This window comes from Polypterus senegalus, chromosome 13 (assembly GCF_016835505.1).
Source record: "Polypterus senegalus isolate Bchr_013 chromosome 13, ASM1683550v1, whole genome shotgun sequence".
Taxonomy (NCBI): domain Eukaryota; kingdom Metazoa; phylum Chordata; class Cladistia; order Polypteriformes; family Polypteridae; genus Polypterus; species Polypterus senegalus.
Genome location: NC_053166.1, coordinates 141441504 through 141458233, shown reverse-complemented (window position 1 = coordinate 141458233; position 16730 = coordinate 141441504). Strand labels below are relative to the sequence as shown.

Below are 16730 nucleotides of genomic sequence, written 5' to 3'. Positions count from 1 at the left end.
GGCTGTGAGCACAGGTCCCACTAGAGGACATCAGGCCTTTATGCCACCCTCATGGAGTCTGTTTCTTTCTTCTTGGTCAGAAACATTCACACTAGTAGCCAGCTGGAGGTCATTTTGTAAGGCTCTGACAATGCTTCTCCTGTTGGAGCAGATATCAGTCCTGCTTCTGGGCTGATCCCTTTCTACGGCCCTGTCCTCATGTAATGGCCTTTGCTCATGGTATCTCCTCCATGCTTGTGGGACTGTTCTGGGACACACAGCAAACCTTGCAATGGCATTAATGGATGTGCCATCCCAGAGGAACTGGACTACCTGTGCAACGTGAATTGGCTGCAGGTACCACCTCATGATACCAATAGTGACAAGGACAATTGCAAAACTAGAGAAGAATAAGTCTGGAAGCATATGGAGAGAATTATCTGTGGCCACCACCTGCAAATTCATTCCCCTTTTGGGGGTATCTTGCTGTTGCCTTCCCAGTGCCCCTGTTGTCAGCTTCATTTGCAGCAAAGCAGGTGAAGTTGATTCACAATCACTTGTGCTTCCTAACTGGACACATTAATACACCTGAAGCTTAAATGACTTGGTGTTAAGCTGCCATGATTATGTGTTCCCTTCAGTTTTATGAACAGTATACATTTTAGTGTTTTTTTGGTTTTTTTTGAGAAGACTATACTTTTAGAACAGCTGTAAATAGAGTCAAATTTGAGTATTGTTTAAACAGTGCTGACTTATAATTTAATCTGCTTTAATAACAGCTGTTTTCCCAAAAATCAGCAATTACTTAATGAAGAATGCATTGTAAAATGGGTCTAAATTTGTATATTGCAAAATTTGAAAGGTAAACTGGCATGGAAATACATAACTAGGTTATTAAATTGGGACTATTTTCATTGCACAGAAATAAAAAAAATACAGGAGTGTAATAAGAATTCCTTGTTAATGTATATTGTAGCAAATTAAGTACAACCAAAAGGTGCTTCAAAATGATCTTGCAATAAAGGAAAATTTAATATACAAACCAACCACATCCCTAACATTCCTCAATCTCAAAACGTAAACTTTAGTCCCAGAGTTAAAGGACAATACAAAATCCTGATATCACGACTGTTGTCAGAGAGCAGTGGCCACTGTCTGTGGCCCAGAAGCCAACTCTCCAAATAATGGGGTATCCTTTGTATGAGAAAGGTTGACTGTAGACTATCAGTACCACTTCATGGCTCTGTGTTAAATGATGGAAATTATAGCATTAATGTTTAAAGAGTCTTTTCTCAGGTACGCATTTTAGAAATATTTATTTACAAAAGAATAGTTTAACAATCGTAGAATGCCTTTACTGTGACATAGTATTGTTGTGTCAATTGAAAAATGAAAAACCCCTTATAAAACAATTCACATAGAACACAGCCATTGCTCCACTGATGCCAGAAGTGTCACATCAGTTTAAGAGTCACTTGAGCTGCCATTTGTTTCACATTAAGTATAAAATACAGAATAACCAATTAGAACAATTCTGTGCGCCTTCTTATGAACATGCAACCGGTTCATAATTGCAGTGATAATTAGGCTTTTATTGAGTTAATGCCTGTGAATTTAAGTAGTAAATCACCTCTTAAAAACTAAAAGATGTTTTGAGCAATTTGTAACAGAAGGGAAGAAATAAAAATTATAAAAAAACATTAAAAATATCCTTATGGCTACTATTCGACTTTATTTACAGAAGCATATTAGGGTATAAGAGAAAAAAATAATTAAGTTATTAAAGTCGACATTTTGACTTAAATCTCGAAATTTCCACTTTAATCCTGAAGTTTATTTCATCATTAAAGTAAAACGTTGTAAACTGCCCCTTAAAATCTATGTTTAATTTACCAGTTTCTCATAGCCCATCATACTAAAGTAGCACTTTGAATGCTTTGAATCTTAGGCCTCTAAATGCTTACAGAGCTGTAACATCATGAATTTATAGTATTCTGTGTGGCGAACACTGCCCGTGGCTCGTCTCTGTACAAGAGGAGGTCCGTGTTTACACAACGACTGGGTCAGGGAGCACAGAGTGCGAAGCATTAAACATGCTACTTTAGTTACAATGGGGTTTGAGAAACGCTAGTGAATTCAACATCTATTTTAAGACCAAGTTTACAACATTCTATTTTAATGACAACATAAACTATGTGATTAAAGTGAGAATTTCAAAATTGAAGTTGAAGTTTTGTCTTTAGAGACTAAATAAACTACGACATTAAAGTGGAACCCCTTTGGTGGGTCAGAGAAGTAAACGTAGCAGTCGCTTTTTCTCACTGTGCAGCAGAGCTTTAGAAGATCATACTGCCGGGAGATTTTAGAACGCTGTTGTCGATACAAATGATTCATGACATGGTCACCACTCTACTTTCCAACACTGAAATAACTGACCCATTAGTACTTTCTTGCTATTTACTTATGTTTATTCTTCTTGCTTGTATAATATTTTTTAACAATCTTTACTTATGTGTGTGAGCTATTGGACGTCTGAATTTCTCTGAGGGGATGAAAAGAGAAGTAAAGCAAAATGACACCTTTTATTGTTTAACTAAACAGATTTGCATATTGTAAACTGTTCAGTTGGCCAATAAAAGGTGCCATTTTGCTTCACTTCTCATTGCATCCATAATGGCTAACATGAGACAACAGCCAGCCTGCTACTACAGACATACCTGAGGGGATGAATGTTTATCTATTTTTTGTTTTCTTCTCTGTGGCCCTAATACACTTCCATATTTATAAGACAGCTCGGTTTTAATAACATTTTAATTGCAAAATGTATGAAAATTTGTTGCAAACTGCAATAAACCCTTTCTCTACTAAAGGCTAAAACTAGAAATTAGGACATTTAGGTCAGGTTATAATTTGAATGCTGTTTCTAAAAAGATGAATAAGGGCTCGATATTCACAGTGACTCACACATACCTAAAAAAACAACATTTTATTATCAGCCAGTGAACACATTATCAGGACAGAAGAGGCAGTGAGATCAGTCCTGTGGCATTTATAGAATTTGCACCTCTCATGTCTGACCAATGACATAAAACTGCCAAGGTAAAAATGAAATTAGTTAATAATCATGTTGTAGTTTTTTCCTTGGCACAGTCTGAAACTGTGACCACAGTCTATAAATCTCAAGCATATGCAATTGGGTAGCTCATGTTCATTCTTCAGCACCTCAAAAAAATAATGACTCTGTATGAGAACAGAATGTTTCATAGAGTTCGGTTCACATTCATTTGATTTCAGACTGTCCTCTTGCCATAAAAATAAAAAGTAGAGAATCGACATCCAGAGTTGAAAAATAAAGTTTTCCTTTGCTCAGGAAAAAAAAAAAAAAAAAGATAAAACAGTTTTTTCCAAAAACTGAAAACAAAAATCATAACGTTGAGGCTATGATGTTATCTTTATTGCCCACTGAGAAATGCCAGGTGCCCCTTGGTACATCTGTTTGCATAGTGTCCTTTGTCACCACACTGTTCAGGAGAAAGAGGTTTAGAAAATGAGGATGGACACAATTCTAAAAACAGTTAATAATAAAAAAAAAAAAAATCCTCCCAAAGATTGAAACCCTGAGATGAAAATAATGTAATATATACATAAAAGTCTTACCAGTGTTACGTATAGCTAATACCAAACTACAGACTCACATTTACATTTATTTATTTGGCCGACGCCTTTATCCAACACGACTTTCAACATTTGAGATACAATTGTTTGCATTTCTTACCTTTTTTCCAATTGGAGCACTGGCAGGTGAAGTGACTTGCTCAGGGTCACACATTGTCAGTGGTGGGATATGAACCCACAACCTCAGAATTTGAAGTCCAAACCCTTAACCACTGCGCCACACTGCCTGCCTGACTTGCTAGCTGTTCATTAGACATGGAAGAATTTTCATCTGTCTTTCAAATTTTGAGCTACAGATGTCAAACTCAAAATGCAGTCACAAGATGTCACTATCTGGAGAATCTCAAGGCATTATACAATTCCAACGGGCAATAAAGAATATGTAAGGTGGCAATGTTGTGGTCATGACAGCCTTCTTAACAGAGTATTATTGTGCTATATGCTTCGTAAGCAATTGTAAACATTAAGGGCCTTGCTCCCATTATGTGATAAGCCAATTTTAGTGGTTACCAGAATATTTAGGTATATTTCATGCATGATTTCTACATCAAAAAGTAATAAAATCACTTTTGGAAGGATCTGATTTGGAAGAAGCTAAGGGACTTCATTCGACACCTTTCCATTTAAGCTAACTACTCCTGAACTAAACTATGGGGGCTGTTTTTCTCATGACTTTTACAAATTAATTTAATTCACAGCATCTACTTTCTATACATTCTCTATATAATCCAAGGTTAAGAAAATCCACATTTTAGTCCAGCTGCAATGGGAGCATGGGAAGAACCTTCCTACGACAGGACACCTGTTTACATATTGAAGTGTCTCTTGAGCGTCTGAATGAATGCGACACCTACATGAATTTGTGTTGTGCTTTTTTCTGTCTTAGATTTTCTTCCATCTTTCCAAGTAATAAACTGTGATAATAATTATAAAATATTTGTGCTTTGAGCATGGGAAAGGTGCTATATAAATGATATGTGTTATTTATTATTATAAATATGTCAAATTAAATTAACCACCATTCGTGATTCTTTACCTGTAAATTGTTAAAGAAGATATAACATATAAGAATGATTAAAGGTGATGGTAGACTATGACTATGACTATAGACTACCTTAACAAACATGAATGTAAATACTAATTCACTGTAACTGGGTTAGTCCAGTTCTTTTAGAATTATGCCTGAAGAATGGCAGATTTGTAACACTAAGTTCTCAAAGTAATCAATCAGTGAGTGCTCTGTGAGTCACCGGAATTACAAAGCCTGAGTGAATGAGCCCTGCGGTTTGCTTACCTTGTAGCAGGTAACCTGCTCCAAAGGCCTTGGTCCTCTGCTTCCCGTGCTGTTGCTGTGTATCTGCATCACTCCAATCGACTGTGGCGTCCTCTGCTGGTTGGACATAGCATTGGCACTTGTTAACTGGATCAGAGAAGATGACCTCTGAGTTGTTACTGGAAGGTTTTGCTGTTGAAAGTCAAATGTAGGCTCTTTCTAAATACCAAATCTACATATGGCTGCTGACAGCACAGTATGATGGTGGAGAATGTGGAGTAATAGATGCGCATCAAGCATCATTACAAAATGTTTTAATAATGTGCATAAAAATATGATGACATGCAAAGACAGAATAAAAAATGAAGCCTGTGATTGACTTGTCAAATTGCTGCACTACTCAACTAAAAACTACAAAATTTCACTTTGCCTGCATGCTGCAACATCAGCCCAGGCTTAGATTCTGGTCTGAATTCTAGGCGTAGATATATACCTATTGTATTATTCTGTTTCAAGAATCTAGCATTACAATTCCAAACCTGTTCTAATACTTGTTGCATTACAAAATTTCAAAAGTTTTTTTGTTTTTACCTTTCACAAGCAAAAGTCAGTGTTTATCATTGACAATCATTATTTCTGTAGTGGTATTCACATTACATCCCTGACCTCAAAAATATTGAGGGTTCGCTCTTTGTATAACCAATATAAAGGAAATAAAATTACATAAGTAATGCCTTTTTTTTCCCTTGGCAACAATTGTACAGAGAACGGACCACCCAGTCTAGCAGCACCATTGCTTATTGGAATACAATGATCGTGCGGCACCGAGTTATGATATTAAATACTGTATTTAGGACTTTCTGCACACTGATAAACTTATAACTTATTCCTATTTTAAACATATACAACCATATGAAATGCAGGAAATCTTTTTCTACAACCATCTCTATTTAATTCATGTTAGGTTTCTTAAAATTGAAAGCCCACTGTAGAGACAAAGAAAGTTTAAAATAAACCGTTGTCACACAGCTTATACCTCATATGTCTCCATGGATTAGACTTATGTAATAACTTGTGGATATTTAAAGTAATTTCTACAGTATATACAGTATAAGCCTGGTAAGAACAAGTGCATGTTTAATTCTATTTAATTGATCTAAAGAGAACACATTCAATATTGTCAACAGAGAGATTTTGCTGACAAGTATAGAAAAATCAAAACATAAAATGTAATTCAATTTTAGCAAACTTTCCAAATAATAGACTCGATGTCATTCTGTACAGCCACATTCTAGAATAATTCCCAAAATGGTGATACTATAGTCTACGTGATTTTAATGGGTTTTTCACCTTCTCAAGGTGATTCCGACACAAACAATTTTCCTATCACTGAAAGGAAATCTACTATTAAGGACTGTTTACAAAGTGTGCAGATAGATAGATAGATAGATTAGATAGATACTTTAGATCCCCCATAAGGTCAGGTAGAATCTTCTGATCACTTGAGAAAGCTTAGTCATTCAGTTTTGGTGATCCTACTTGTACCTTTTTCTTTGCTCCTACTTATATTCCTGTGGATGTGCAACATGTTTATGATGCTAGCAATATGATAACCACTTGTTGACTGCATAGTTATATTGAAAAGCAATGAAACACAGATCAAGACACAGCTAAACTATTTAATTGTTATCATACATGTCTATTTTCAAATAAACTCTAGTAGTAATGTTCTCATTTGCTGAAAGCAAGTGACTTAAGAGCTGATAAAAAGTATAATTCACCAAAAGTGATGTTTCCTAATCTCTACAGGGAATGATATTCTTATGTTATTTTCCATACCAATCGAAATCATTTAATGACCAGATGAGCTAGATAACATAATACTGTAATAACAGTCTTTGTAGTAATCAATACCCCTAACCTACAGTAAACGGCATACTTACCCCTGCTACACCAATGTCCGTTTACACTTTCTTTCATCAATTTGCCTAATAATGAATGACTCTAATGCACCAAAAAGGGTATTTGTTGAAAGCCACAAATAGCTACTTACCTTCTGCTGTGTCTGTGCTTGCTGAGGTAAAGGTGGCTGTTCTGCAGTGCCCATTGGCAATTCAAAACGTGGGCTGCATGAAAGAAGAGATGTGTGAGTCTTACAGACTTCTGGCTGATGCAAAGCAAAAAATACCAATGGACAGAAAGGCATTTGAGAGCCAATTCAAATATGGACAAATAAAAGGCTGCTTCAGTATGTGCCAGTGTGAACCACAGCTCAGCTACCAAGTAGAAGCACACAAGAAGGATGGTTTCACTTGTACAAGACTGTAAGTGGCAGTCCTCTCCACCTAAATTCATAAAATGAGCAGTCTACTTATTTGTTAGCCACAGGTGTTTATTATTTTTTCCTTAATAATATTTCACAACAATCTCAGACTTGTGAAATCTAGTTTAAGGTGACAAGGAGCCAAAAGCCAATGTCAGCAGCATGAGGCTCAAGGCCAGAACCAACCCTGGACTGAGAGTCAGCCCATCGCAAAGACAACTCATGCATAAGCCCATATTCACACTTATTTCCCCAATACCATATGAAAATTAAGAGGAGAGGATTTAATTAATACTTTTAAATTAGTTAACAACCAGAAGTATCTTCTTCAGTATGACTAGGCATTTTTGTGGGGAAAAGTGTTTCCCTGTTCCCCTTCATTGTCATTCATAAGAAATTTACTATCTTCATTTACAGTACTTGAACTACTGAGTTGTTCTTATGCAGCTAAAAGTGCATCAAGACTAATTTTCTTGTTTTCGCAAAAATGTATAACACTGAAATATAAAAGCATTACTGAATTAGTTGGCAAACAAAAAAAAAACACCAGGAACAAAAAGGTGATTCAAAAGAAGGGGAAAAATCTGAGTCATAACCAATATACTTACTGCATGAATTTGCAATTAGGACCCTCTATGCAAAACCCAACCAGGTAGTTCACACAGATGACTCGCCGGGTGTGTCTGTGCCTGCACAAAGGGCCTGAGGGACACAAGTAATTGAGCATTTAATGACAAAAAACAGGTAAAAAGCTCATCAGTATTAACAACGAATACTAACAATAATGCTTACTAATACAAATGGCAAAGTACAGCAAAGTGTCTCACCATGCTTGCAGAATCCTCGATCATACCATGGACAGTCCTTAATTTTGGACTCGGGATCAATGTGTAAAAATGGGCATTCCTTGTTGCTGCATTCCCCTGTATATAACAAAATGTTAATTATATTGGATTACACAAACAGGGCTGCGGAGTCGGTAGATAAATCCTTCGACTCTGACATTCTGGTACTTCTGACTCCGACTCCTCCGTATTTAATATGCTGATGTATTTTCCATGTTGATTAAAGGAAGGCAACATACACGTCATTTAACCACAGAACTACTGGCTAGGAAGCTGACTCTCTACCGTATTGGCCAGTTTAAACAAAAGACAAGAACCCCTGAACACACATCAGGCCACAGCACACACCTCCACCTACGTCATTACACTTGTTTACACTCATTTGAACTTGTTAAACACATTATATCTGAAATAAAATGAAAACCCTTTTTGTAATGTACCATAATACACATTACCATACGTGAAGGTCAGGTTGTATAATAGCTCAGCTGAACTTCACACTAGTAGTAGCACAACTATGCACTGGGCTTTATTCTTACATCAGATAAGTACTTAATTTTGCAATTGTGAAATGTGACATTTGAGCTTGCTGTATATTTTTTTCATTACAATTTAAATTTATTAGGAGTCGGTACATTTTTGCTGACTCCGACCCCGACTCCAGGTACCTAAAATTGTCTCTGACTCCTCGACTCCGACTCCACAGCCCTGTAAACACCTGCACCAAACACTGCTAACTAAATGTCTGCCCAAAAAGTTATCAATCACAATATTTGTTTCTTTTAATTAACAACTCTAGACAGCACGTGCACAATAAAACGTTTCACCTGAAACTCTATTAATGTACAGGCAGTTTTATAGGCCCACTTCAGAGAGCAATATATAATCTGCCTATAATAATATCAAGTAATTCATTTGAAAAAAATATTGGAGGCATTACTACAGAAAAAAAGCCTCATTAAAAAATTACATGAAGGACAACAAAAAGAAATAGACAGCGAGGAAGACAGCCGAGTGTCACACATGTCAATAATACAAAGGTAAAAAAAAATAGATAAGAAAGTGGAGTAAACAACTTACCAAACTTTGAGTAAAAGTAGCACTCTGGCATTTTGGTCATGTCATACTCATGAAGAAATTCACACTGGTCTCCCTTTTTACACAGTCCACGCAGCCAATGCTTGCAAACAACAGTCTTCTCCCCACTGATGTGGCGGAACGGGCACATGCCACCTGTAGTCATGTGGTAAATACATTGAAGCACACGTTACATAAATAAAAAGTAAGGATTAATGCATGCTAAGTATAACTACAAAATCATAAAGCAACCCTGAGCAAATCTGCCAGCCCTACAAAAGTAGGTATGTTAGGATAACTGAAGCTTACACAGGAAGGTGATCACTTATGAAATGGTGCTCTACGAAAAAAACTATGCTGTTTTTTGTGTATTACTTACACTGGGAATATTTGTGAACTTAACATGTCACACTTTTAGACTTGACACAAAACAAGTATTTGGAAGCCATCTTCCAAAAAAACGAAGAATTAATCTGACATGTCTTCTTACTACTGCACTACCAATGATGGGGACCAATATCGTTTCCTTGGAAAGAAGCTTTAAACTAAAGCTTGTTAAAGTAACAAAAACACTCCACTCTATGTTTAAACTCTTAAACTTGCATTAAGCACCACAAAGCTTATTATGAAGTCTTGATAATAATTTGGGAAGCTCGATCTGTAAGACATTTCTGCACTAAACAAGCCGCAGGGGCGGTAATGTTAACTTGATATCAAAATCTCACAGCTTGCTGATTATGTTGGCTAAAATGGTGATATACAAAAAATGCTGAGACTAAAGATTGTTTTTACTTCAATGTTTGGCGACAGTGTCAAAAATTCACTGTCAAGTTAGGTTCAGATTCTGATTCTGTGATATTCGCAATGCCAAGAAAACTTGATTTTAACATGGTTTCTGGGGGGTTTGTGTGTCTGAGGAAACCTATGCGTAATGATAACTTCTGTAAAAACTGACTGACCTTTTTCAAACATTTTGCAATAATTTTTGTCTTATTACATGCTCCAGGTCTGTTGTTTTTGGTCCAGTACTTATTTCAATACCCTATTTACAATGACAAATGTCTTGGAAATTGTTTTTAACTAGGATCTTCAGAGTTTGCTCTGTTTAGCCATGATTGATTTGCAAAATTGTTTCATGATTAGTTTTAGGGATACCTAATTTATTTCAAAATATATGGACGCACACACTCAAGAAAATGTATACGTGATGATAGTTGACAACTTGTTTTCCCTACCAGCACACATTTTGTATGATGAGGAGAAAGAAATTAACAAAAAAAGCCAATGTAGACAAGCACATTCAGCCACCCTTGTAGCAATCTGTCTATGTACCTTGTTTACTTCACTTGACCCAAAGTGTCTATCTTTTAAAATACATATTGGGAGTGTTCATTTAATTCAATATCCTCTTCATTTTACTTTACATTTATTTGTATACATCTATACTAATAAAAGGCAAAGCCCTCACTGACTGACTGACTGACTCACTCACTCACTCATCACTAATTCTCCAACTTCCCGTGTGGGTAGAAGGCTGAAATTTGGCAGGCTCATTCCTTACAGCTTCCTTATAAAAGTTGGGCAGGTTTCATTTCAAAATTCTACGCCTAATGGTCATAACTGGAAGCTATTTTTCTCCATTTACTGTAATGGAGTTGAGCTCGAAAGCCGTGGGGGGCGGAGTTTCGTGTGACATCATCACGCCTCCCACGTAATCACGTGAACTGACTGTCAACGCAGTGCGTAGAAAACCAGGAAGAGCTCCAAAAAGCGCTGAAGAAAACATGCATTAAACAATTGAGAAGGCAGCAAAACAATAAGAAGCGAGCGAATGACATATACAACCATATTCATGAGTGCTGCTACTTCGGAAACAAAGCACGGTGTAAACCTCAACTTTAAATTAAGTTCATAGACAGGCTGCCGCTGGCGTTTGTCATGCCCACGGGTAATGCGGGATACAAGTGTAATGACAGCACGCAGGATATAAACGAGAGTTTTGATCACTTTGTAACTAAGTTAAAATTGCGTGAAGGGCTGTGCTTATGCAAATTCCAAGAGACTGTGTTTGTGGGGGTTTGACAGTTAAGGCGGGTGGGGGAAATCACGTCATCATCTCCCCTCCCATTCACCACATTTCGCTCTGAGCTGAGCTCCGCGGCTAACGCACGCAGTGTTAAGGAAGCGACTTTGTGATGCTGCCACCAAATACTCACAGAACTTTATATATTCAAGTTTTCACTTTATATATTCCAGCGATGACTTTATATATTCAAGTTTTGACTTTATATATTCGGAATGACTTTATATATTCAAGTTTTGACTTTATATATTCTGACGCTGAATTTATATATTCACAAAATCAATTTACTTGCCTGTTTGGCACCCCATAGTATATGTGTGTGTGTGTATGTATGTATATATTTCTATATATATATATATATATATATATATATATATATATATATATATATGCCAGAAACACTCATGACAATGACAAAACAATTACATTGTCAATCATGTTACGTTATTATTAAAATGTTTCCTTTTCTTTTTACTTCACGCTGCTAAGCGGTATTTTGCTATATATAATATATAGATATATATGTATATAATATATAGATATATATATATATATATATATATATAGATATAGATATATATATAGATATGAGAACAACACTCATATCAATGACAAAACAATTACATTAACAATCATGTTACGTTATTTTTAAAATTTTTCCTTTTCTTTTTCATAACTTCTTTAACACACTACTTCTCCGCTGCGAAGCACGGGTATTCTGCTAGTAATATCATATAAGTGAAAGTATTTGATTGTCTATTATTGTACAGTTCTATCAATTGTGTTGTATTGTTAAATCATCTATTGAGTGATTTCCTATGTTATCACTAAAGTGAAAATTTACATTGAGGTACTGTATGGACCATTTCATATCATTTGTTTTCCTGTAAAGTACTTTCTAGGTAAAGAAAAAATAGTGAATAGAAGTTTGATGTAAATTACATAAAAAGTGGCCACATGCTTGAAAACAGATTATGCTTCAATATTTTCTGACAGAAAAGTCCATGGGGCATTACACCCTGACCCATTTCTAATACTAATTTATTTCTGAAAATAAAACAGGATTATATTTGTTTTTCCAAACCAATATACTTATTGCAGTCTATCTTGGTAACTTCAGTTATAATGAAAGAATAAATACGCAACAGGACACCAGTCCATCACAGGGCATGTACACTCTCTCTCTCACCCATCCATCCATCAAGATCTGTTAAAGGAAATCAACATAATGACAGCAATTGACTTAACCTGAAATACTTTGGGAGGTTAGGGAAAATCAGGGAATTCGGGGTAGTAATGTAGTCACAAGCATACCATGAAAAAATGGTAATTTCACATTTTTGCTGTCAAGTTACAATTAATCATTAAGAAGAGAAGTATGCTGTGCTGTTTTTGTCTTTCACAAATTTATTCATTTTGCAAATTTGATAAATCCAATAGGGTTGAGGAGGGCCAAGGAGTTCCCTTTCAACGTTTACCTCACAATTATTATTATGATTGTGTTTACAAGATTCATTTCAATAAGGCAGACTGAAAATAAGTCAAGATGAAATATGCTTGATAACTTACATAAAAATATTAAAACAAATTTAAATTAGAATAACAATCTAAAGTGGAGTACAGAATGTACCTTTCCAGCAATTAGTACCTTGTGTTAATGCTACATGAAGCTCTGTTTCTAATTGTACTTAGTGCAGGTGAAGTGGCCCAACACATTAAAAACAGGCACTAAAGCGCATCTTTAACTCACAACAGCAACCTTCACAAAGTCACCTGATCTACCTGCACTCAAACATGAATAATTTTGAAATAATAACACAGTGGTTATAAAATCACTGCAGACATAAGAAACAGAAATAAAGGCTTATTCGCGTGACTAAAAAATTGTGCAAACTTTAATAAATACAGCCCATATACCTTTTATACATGCTGCCCTCAGGAAAAATTCACAGACAGCAGCTCCTGATTCTAAATGAAAAAAAGAACCCAGTATTAATACACTTGAAATAGAAAAAAAGAACAATACCACTTTTATAAATGCACTACACACTATATAGACGCTTTTAAATGAAACCTAAAACCTTATCTTTTTAGAAAGGCATTTTGTTAAATTATATCTATAGATTATCTTGTTTGTTAATTTATTCTTATTTTGTAGCACTTTGAGGTTGTTAAATATAAAGTGCAATATAAATAAAATTTATTATTATATATAAAAAAAACCTGAACATTCATTACACATGCAGAAAACAGCATTCAATAATACACTACCACATTCTATATACCAATCTGGATTATCAAAACTTCCAAATAACCAATAAAATGATTTTAAAAATGAAAAAAATCATAACTTTGCAGAAATGTTTTAGCTAAATGAATAATTCACAAGGCCATTCTTGAGTTAAATTAATGACTTTGGATTTTATATCTAAATGGCTACGCCTTACAGCAGAGTATATTTGTAATTACTACAAACAGTTATTCAGTAAAATAGCTGAACCAAAATGTTACTGCCTCCAAAAACAAAACTAAAAAAGTGGGTATGTTTAATAACTTTGAAATGAATTGCTATTTTCATTTCACAAATGGCTCTGTAGCCGCTTTATTGCACTTCTCATTTGTCTGCTTTATCACGTTTGATGTTGATTTATGATGTAAAATGTAATAGATTTAATTTTTTTGATACAGAAGACGGGTGTATTAGTGGACTCAAAATTTCACAAAATGCACTTTTTTGACATGGAAACTCAATTTTAACCTTAAGATCTCACGTGTCTGATGTTTTTTTATTTTACACACTCAATCACATCCCATGTAAATTTGTACTAGGCTAGACAATATGATTGCCACATGCTTATATAACAAGTACACTTTGACTAATTAAGTGAAAAATAAATGCTTTATTGATTCACAGTATGGCAACAATGAAATTTATTTCTGTAAATATATACAATTAACAAGTTAACTCAAGGTGATTTAAAAATTGAGATGCAATAACTAGGAAAACACAGCATGTGGATTTTTTTTTTTTTGATACATTGACTAAGTATAGATATACGTGTGACTGTGCCCTTCACTAGACTGGCATTTCATGCAAGGCTGGCTAAGCATAACTATATAAATGGAAATTTATATATATTTCTTATCCATATCTCACTATGACATTGATCACTGTTATTTTTTTCCTTTACTTCTTTGCAAACAAGCTTGACGAATCAGTAATAAACGCTGTTAGAGTATGTTTCACTAGCCCTAGCTTTTATTTTATTTGGCTGTTGGTCGAGCTCTTTTTTTTTTTTTTAAAGAAAAAATATAAGAGGAAACAAAAAGGTGTACAGGTCAACAGATGAGCCCTGATAATTAACGTTGCCTCATTTCTTGCTATAAAGAACTCAGATTTAACCAAATCTAGAAGTGCTTTTCTCAGTTGTGGTCGCACAGCCCTACGTGCGTCCGCTTCTACACGGCGACTCAATCGCAGTATCGCGCGCTGCAGGGGAAGGGAACAAGTTAGCGATGTGAGCTGCTGATCTTCCGACAGATTCTCCGACTTCTTGCCCTAGGTTTTGTCACTCACTGTCCATGCCAGGGAACGGCAAAGGTTGCGCTCCCAGCTGCTGCTCCACAGCAATCTCCAAATCAAATTTAATGTGATCCACGGTGGCGATTATATCCTGCATCTTCTTCGTCTGTTGAGTAAAAAAAGTATAACGGAAAAAAAACAGTTAAAATAAATTAACACGCTAGCGAAAGTCGCCCTCCTTTCAAATTCGACCAGAGCATCGAGAAGCGCACGCAGCGCACTCTAACCTTTGACCTTTCAAGACGTTTCCAATCAATGGCGGCACGATTCCCGCATTTGTGCGCATGTGCGGATGGGTTAGACGGCGGTTAAACTGCCAGAGTGGAGCCTCTTGCTGTGCTTGGGTTTTTTTCAGAAAGTTGGTATCGACTTTTATAAGACTTTTTATTTTTTCATGCTTTGCAAAAGCTGGATTGTGGGGGTAAATTCATTAATATCATTCAGTTTTTATTGAAAAAAAATGAAAAACAGACTTTGCTTAGAGTTTATTGTTTGCTGTGTAAAGAAACGTACGTCACATCTCAGCATACTTTGAAATTATTAGTAAAATGTAATTTTGACATAAACAAAATCCCAAATAAACTATCCAGCCAACATTGAAGGTATTATTCTCCTGGACCTTTTTTATATAAACACATTTTTCACCCCACTCCATATTTCGTTATTGATTATAAAATTAAAACGTTTCTGCAGAGGTGGTATAACAATATTCTTTTAATATTACAGCTGTTAAATACGGATGGTAAAGAATATTCTTGCAGTGAATTTTTAAAGGCATTTCATACCCTGTGAGTCTACTTTCATTTGTTATTGTCTTGGGGCTATTTTTGATATTTAGTCAACACTCATATAAATGAGAGTAATTTAAATGTTTCTTCATTGCTTACAGTGGATTGGTATTCACACTAATTAGCAAAATATTTTACACACTATGCTAGTACTGAGTATGGCTTCATTTTGCTCTCAAAACGGCCTCATTTCTTCATGGCATGGATTGCACAAGATGTTAGAATCATCCCTTTCAGATTCTGGTCCATGGTGACATGACTGCATCATACAATTTCTGTGGATTTGTCAGCTGCACATTCATGTTGCAAGTCACCTGTTCTACCACATCCTAAAGGTGCTCTATTGGATTCAGATGCAGTGACTTTGGAGGCGACTGAACAGCTCTGAAATCATTGCCATGTTTCAGAAACCAGTTTGAGATGAAGTTTGCTTTGCAACAGGGTACATTATCATGCTAGAAATAGCAATTAGAAGATGGGTAAATTGTGGTTAAGAAAGGTTGCACATGTATAGCAACAAAATACCCATATAGGCCATGGCATTTAAAAGATGATTGATTTGATATTATTAGTGTGCCATGAAAACATTCTTCATACCATTCATTACACCATCACCACCTGCCTGGACTGTTGACCCAAGGCAGGACGTGTATATGGATTTATGCTGTTGCCATCAATTCTGATCTGTGCATCTCAGCTGGAATCAAGGTTCATCAAAGTGGGCTACATTTTTCCAGTCTTCACCTGTCCAGTTTTCGTGAGCCAGTGCCCACTCCAGCCTCAACTTGCTCTTCTTGGCTGACAGGATTGGAATCCGACATTGTTTTCAGTTGTAGTCCATCCGCCTCAAGGTTTGACATGCTGTGCATTCTGAGATGATTTTTATGTACACCGCAGTTGTACAGACTGGCTATCTGAGTTACCATGGCCTTTCTTTCAGCTTGAACCAGTGTGGCCATACACCTCTGACCTCTTACCTAAACAACTGCCATTCACTAGAAGTTTTTTGTTTTGTGCACCATTCTCAGTAAACTTTAGAAACTGTTGCATGTGAAAATTACAGAAAACTCAAACCAGCCCATCTCATGCCACGGTTGAAATCAC

At 35.8% G+C, this 16730-nt stretch overlaps 1 protein-coding gene across 2 annotated transcripts; it reads right to left on the bottom strand.

The window, feature by feature from the left end:
• Positions 1-1278: 1278 nt before the first annotated feature.
• Positions 1279-15071, bottom strand: cpsf4 (cleavage and polyadenylation specific factor 4). Of its 2 annotated transcripts, none has more exons than XM_039775698.1 (8): positions 14833-15071; positions 13173-13223; positions 9176-9328; positions 8078-8173; positions 7859-7952; positions 6981-7053; positions 4949-5119; positions 1279-3500 (listed from the first exon to the last, which is right to left on the bottom strand). In XM_039775698.1, the coding sequence occupies exons 1-8, from the start codon at positions 14933-14935 to the stop codon at positions 3432-3434; spliced, it is 810 nt and encodes a 269-aa protein (XP_039631632.1). In that variant the 5' UTR covers positions 14936-15071; the 3' UTR covers positions 1279-3431. The 2 variants fall into 2 exon arrangements, with proteins under 2 accessions (XP_039631632.1, XP_039631633.1); XM_039775699.1 differs by having other exon boundaries at positions 4949-5074.
• Positions 15072-16730: the final 1659 nt, after the last annotated feature.

Excerpts from the sequence above, each read along its gene's own strand:
- cpsf4 (XM_039775698.1), bottom strand. The coding sequence starts at position 14,935 with ATGCAGGATATAATCGCCACCGTGGATCACATTAAATTTGATTTGGAG. Across the intron at positions 9,329-13,172 it reads GAGGGCAGCATGTATAAAAG|GTGGCATGTGCCCGTTCCGC; the intron begins GTATATGGGCTG and ends ACATGACTACAG. Across the intron at positions 8,174-9,175 it reads CTACTTTTACTCAAAGTTTG|GGGAATGCAGCAACAAGGAA; the intron begins GTAAGTTGTTTA and ends TGTTATATACAG.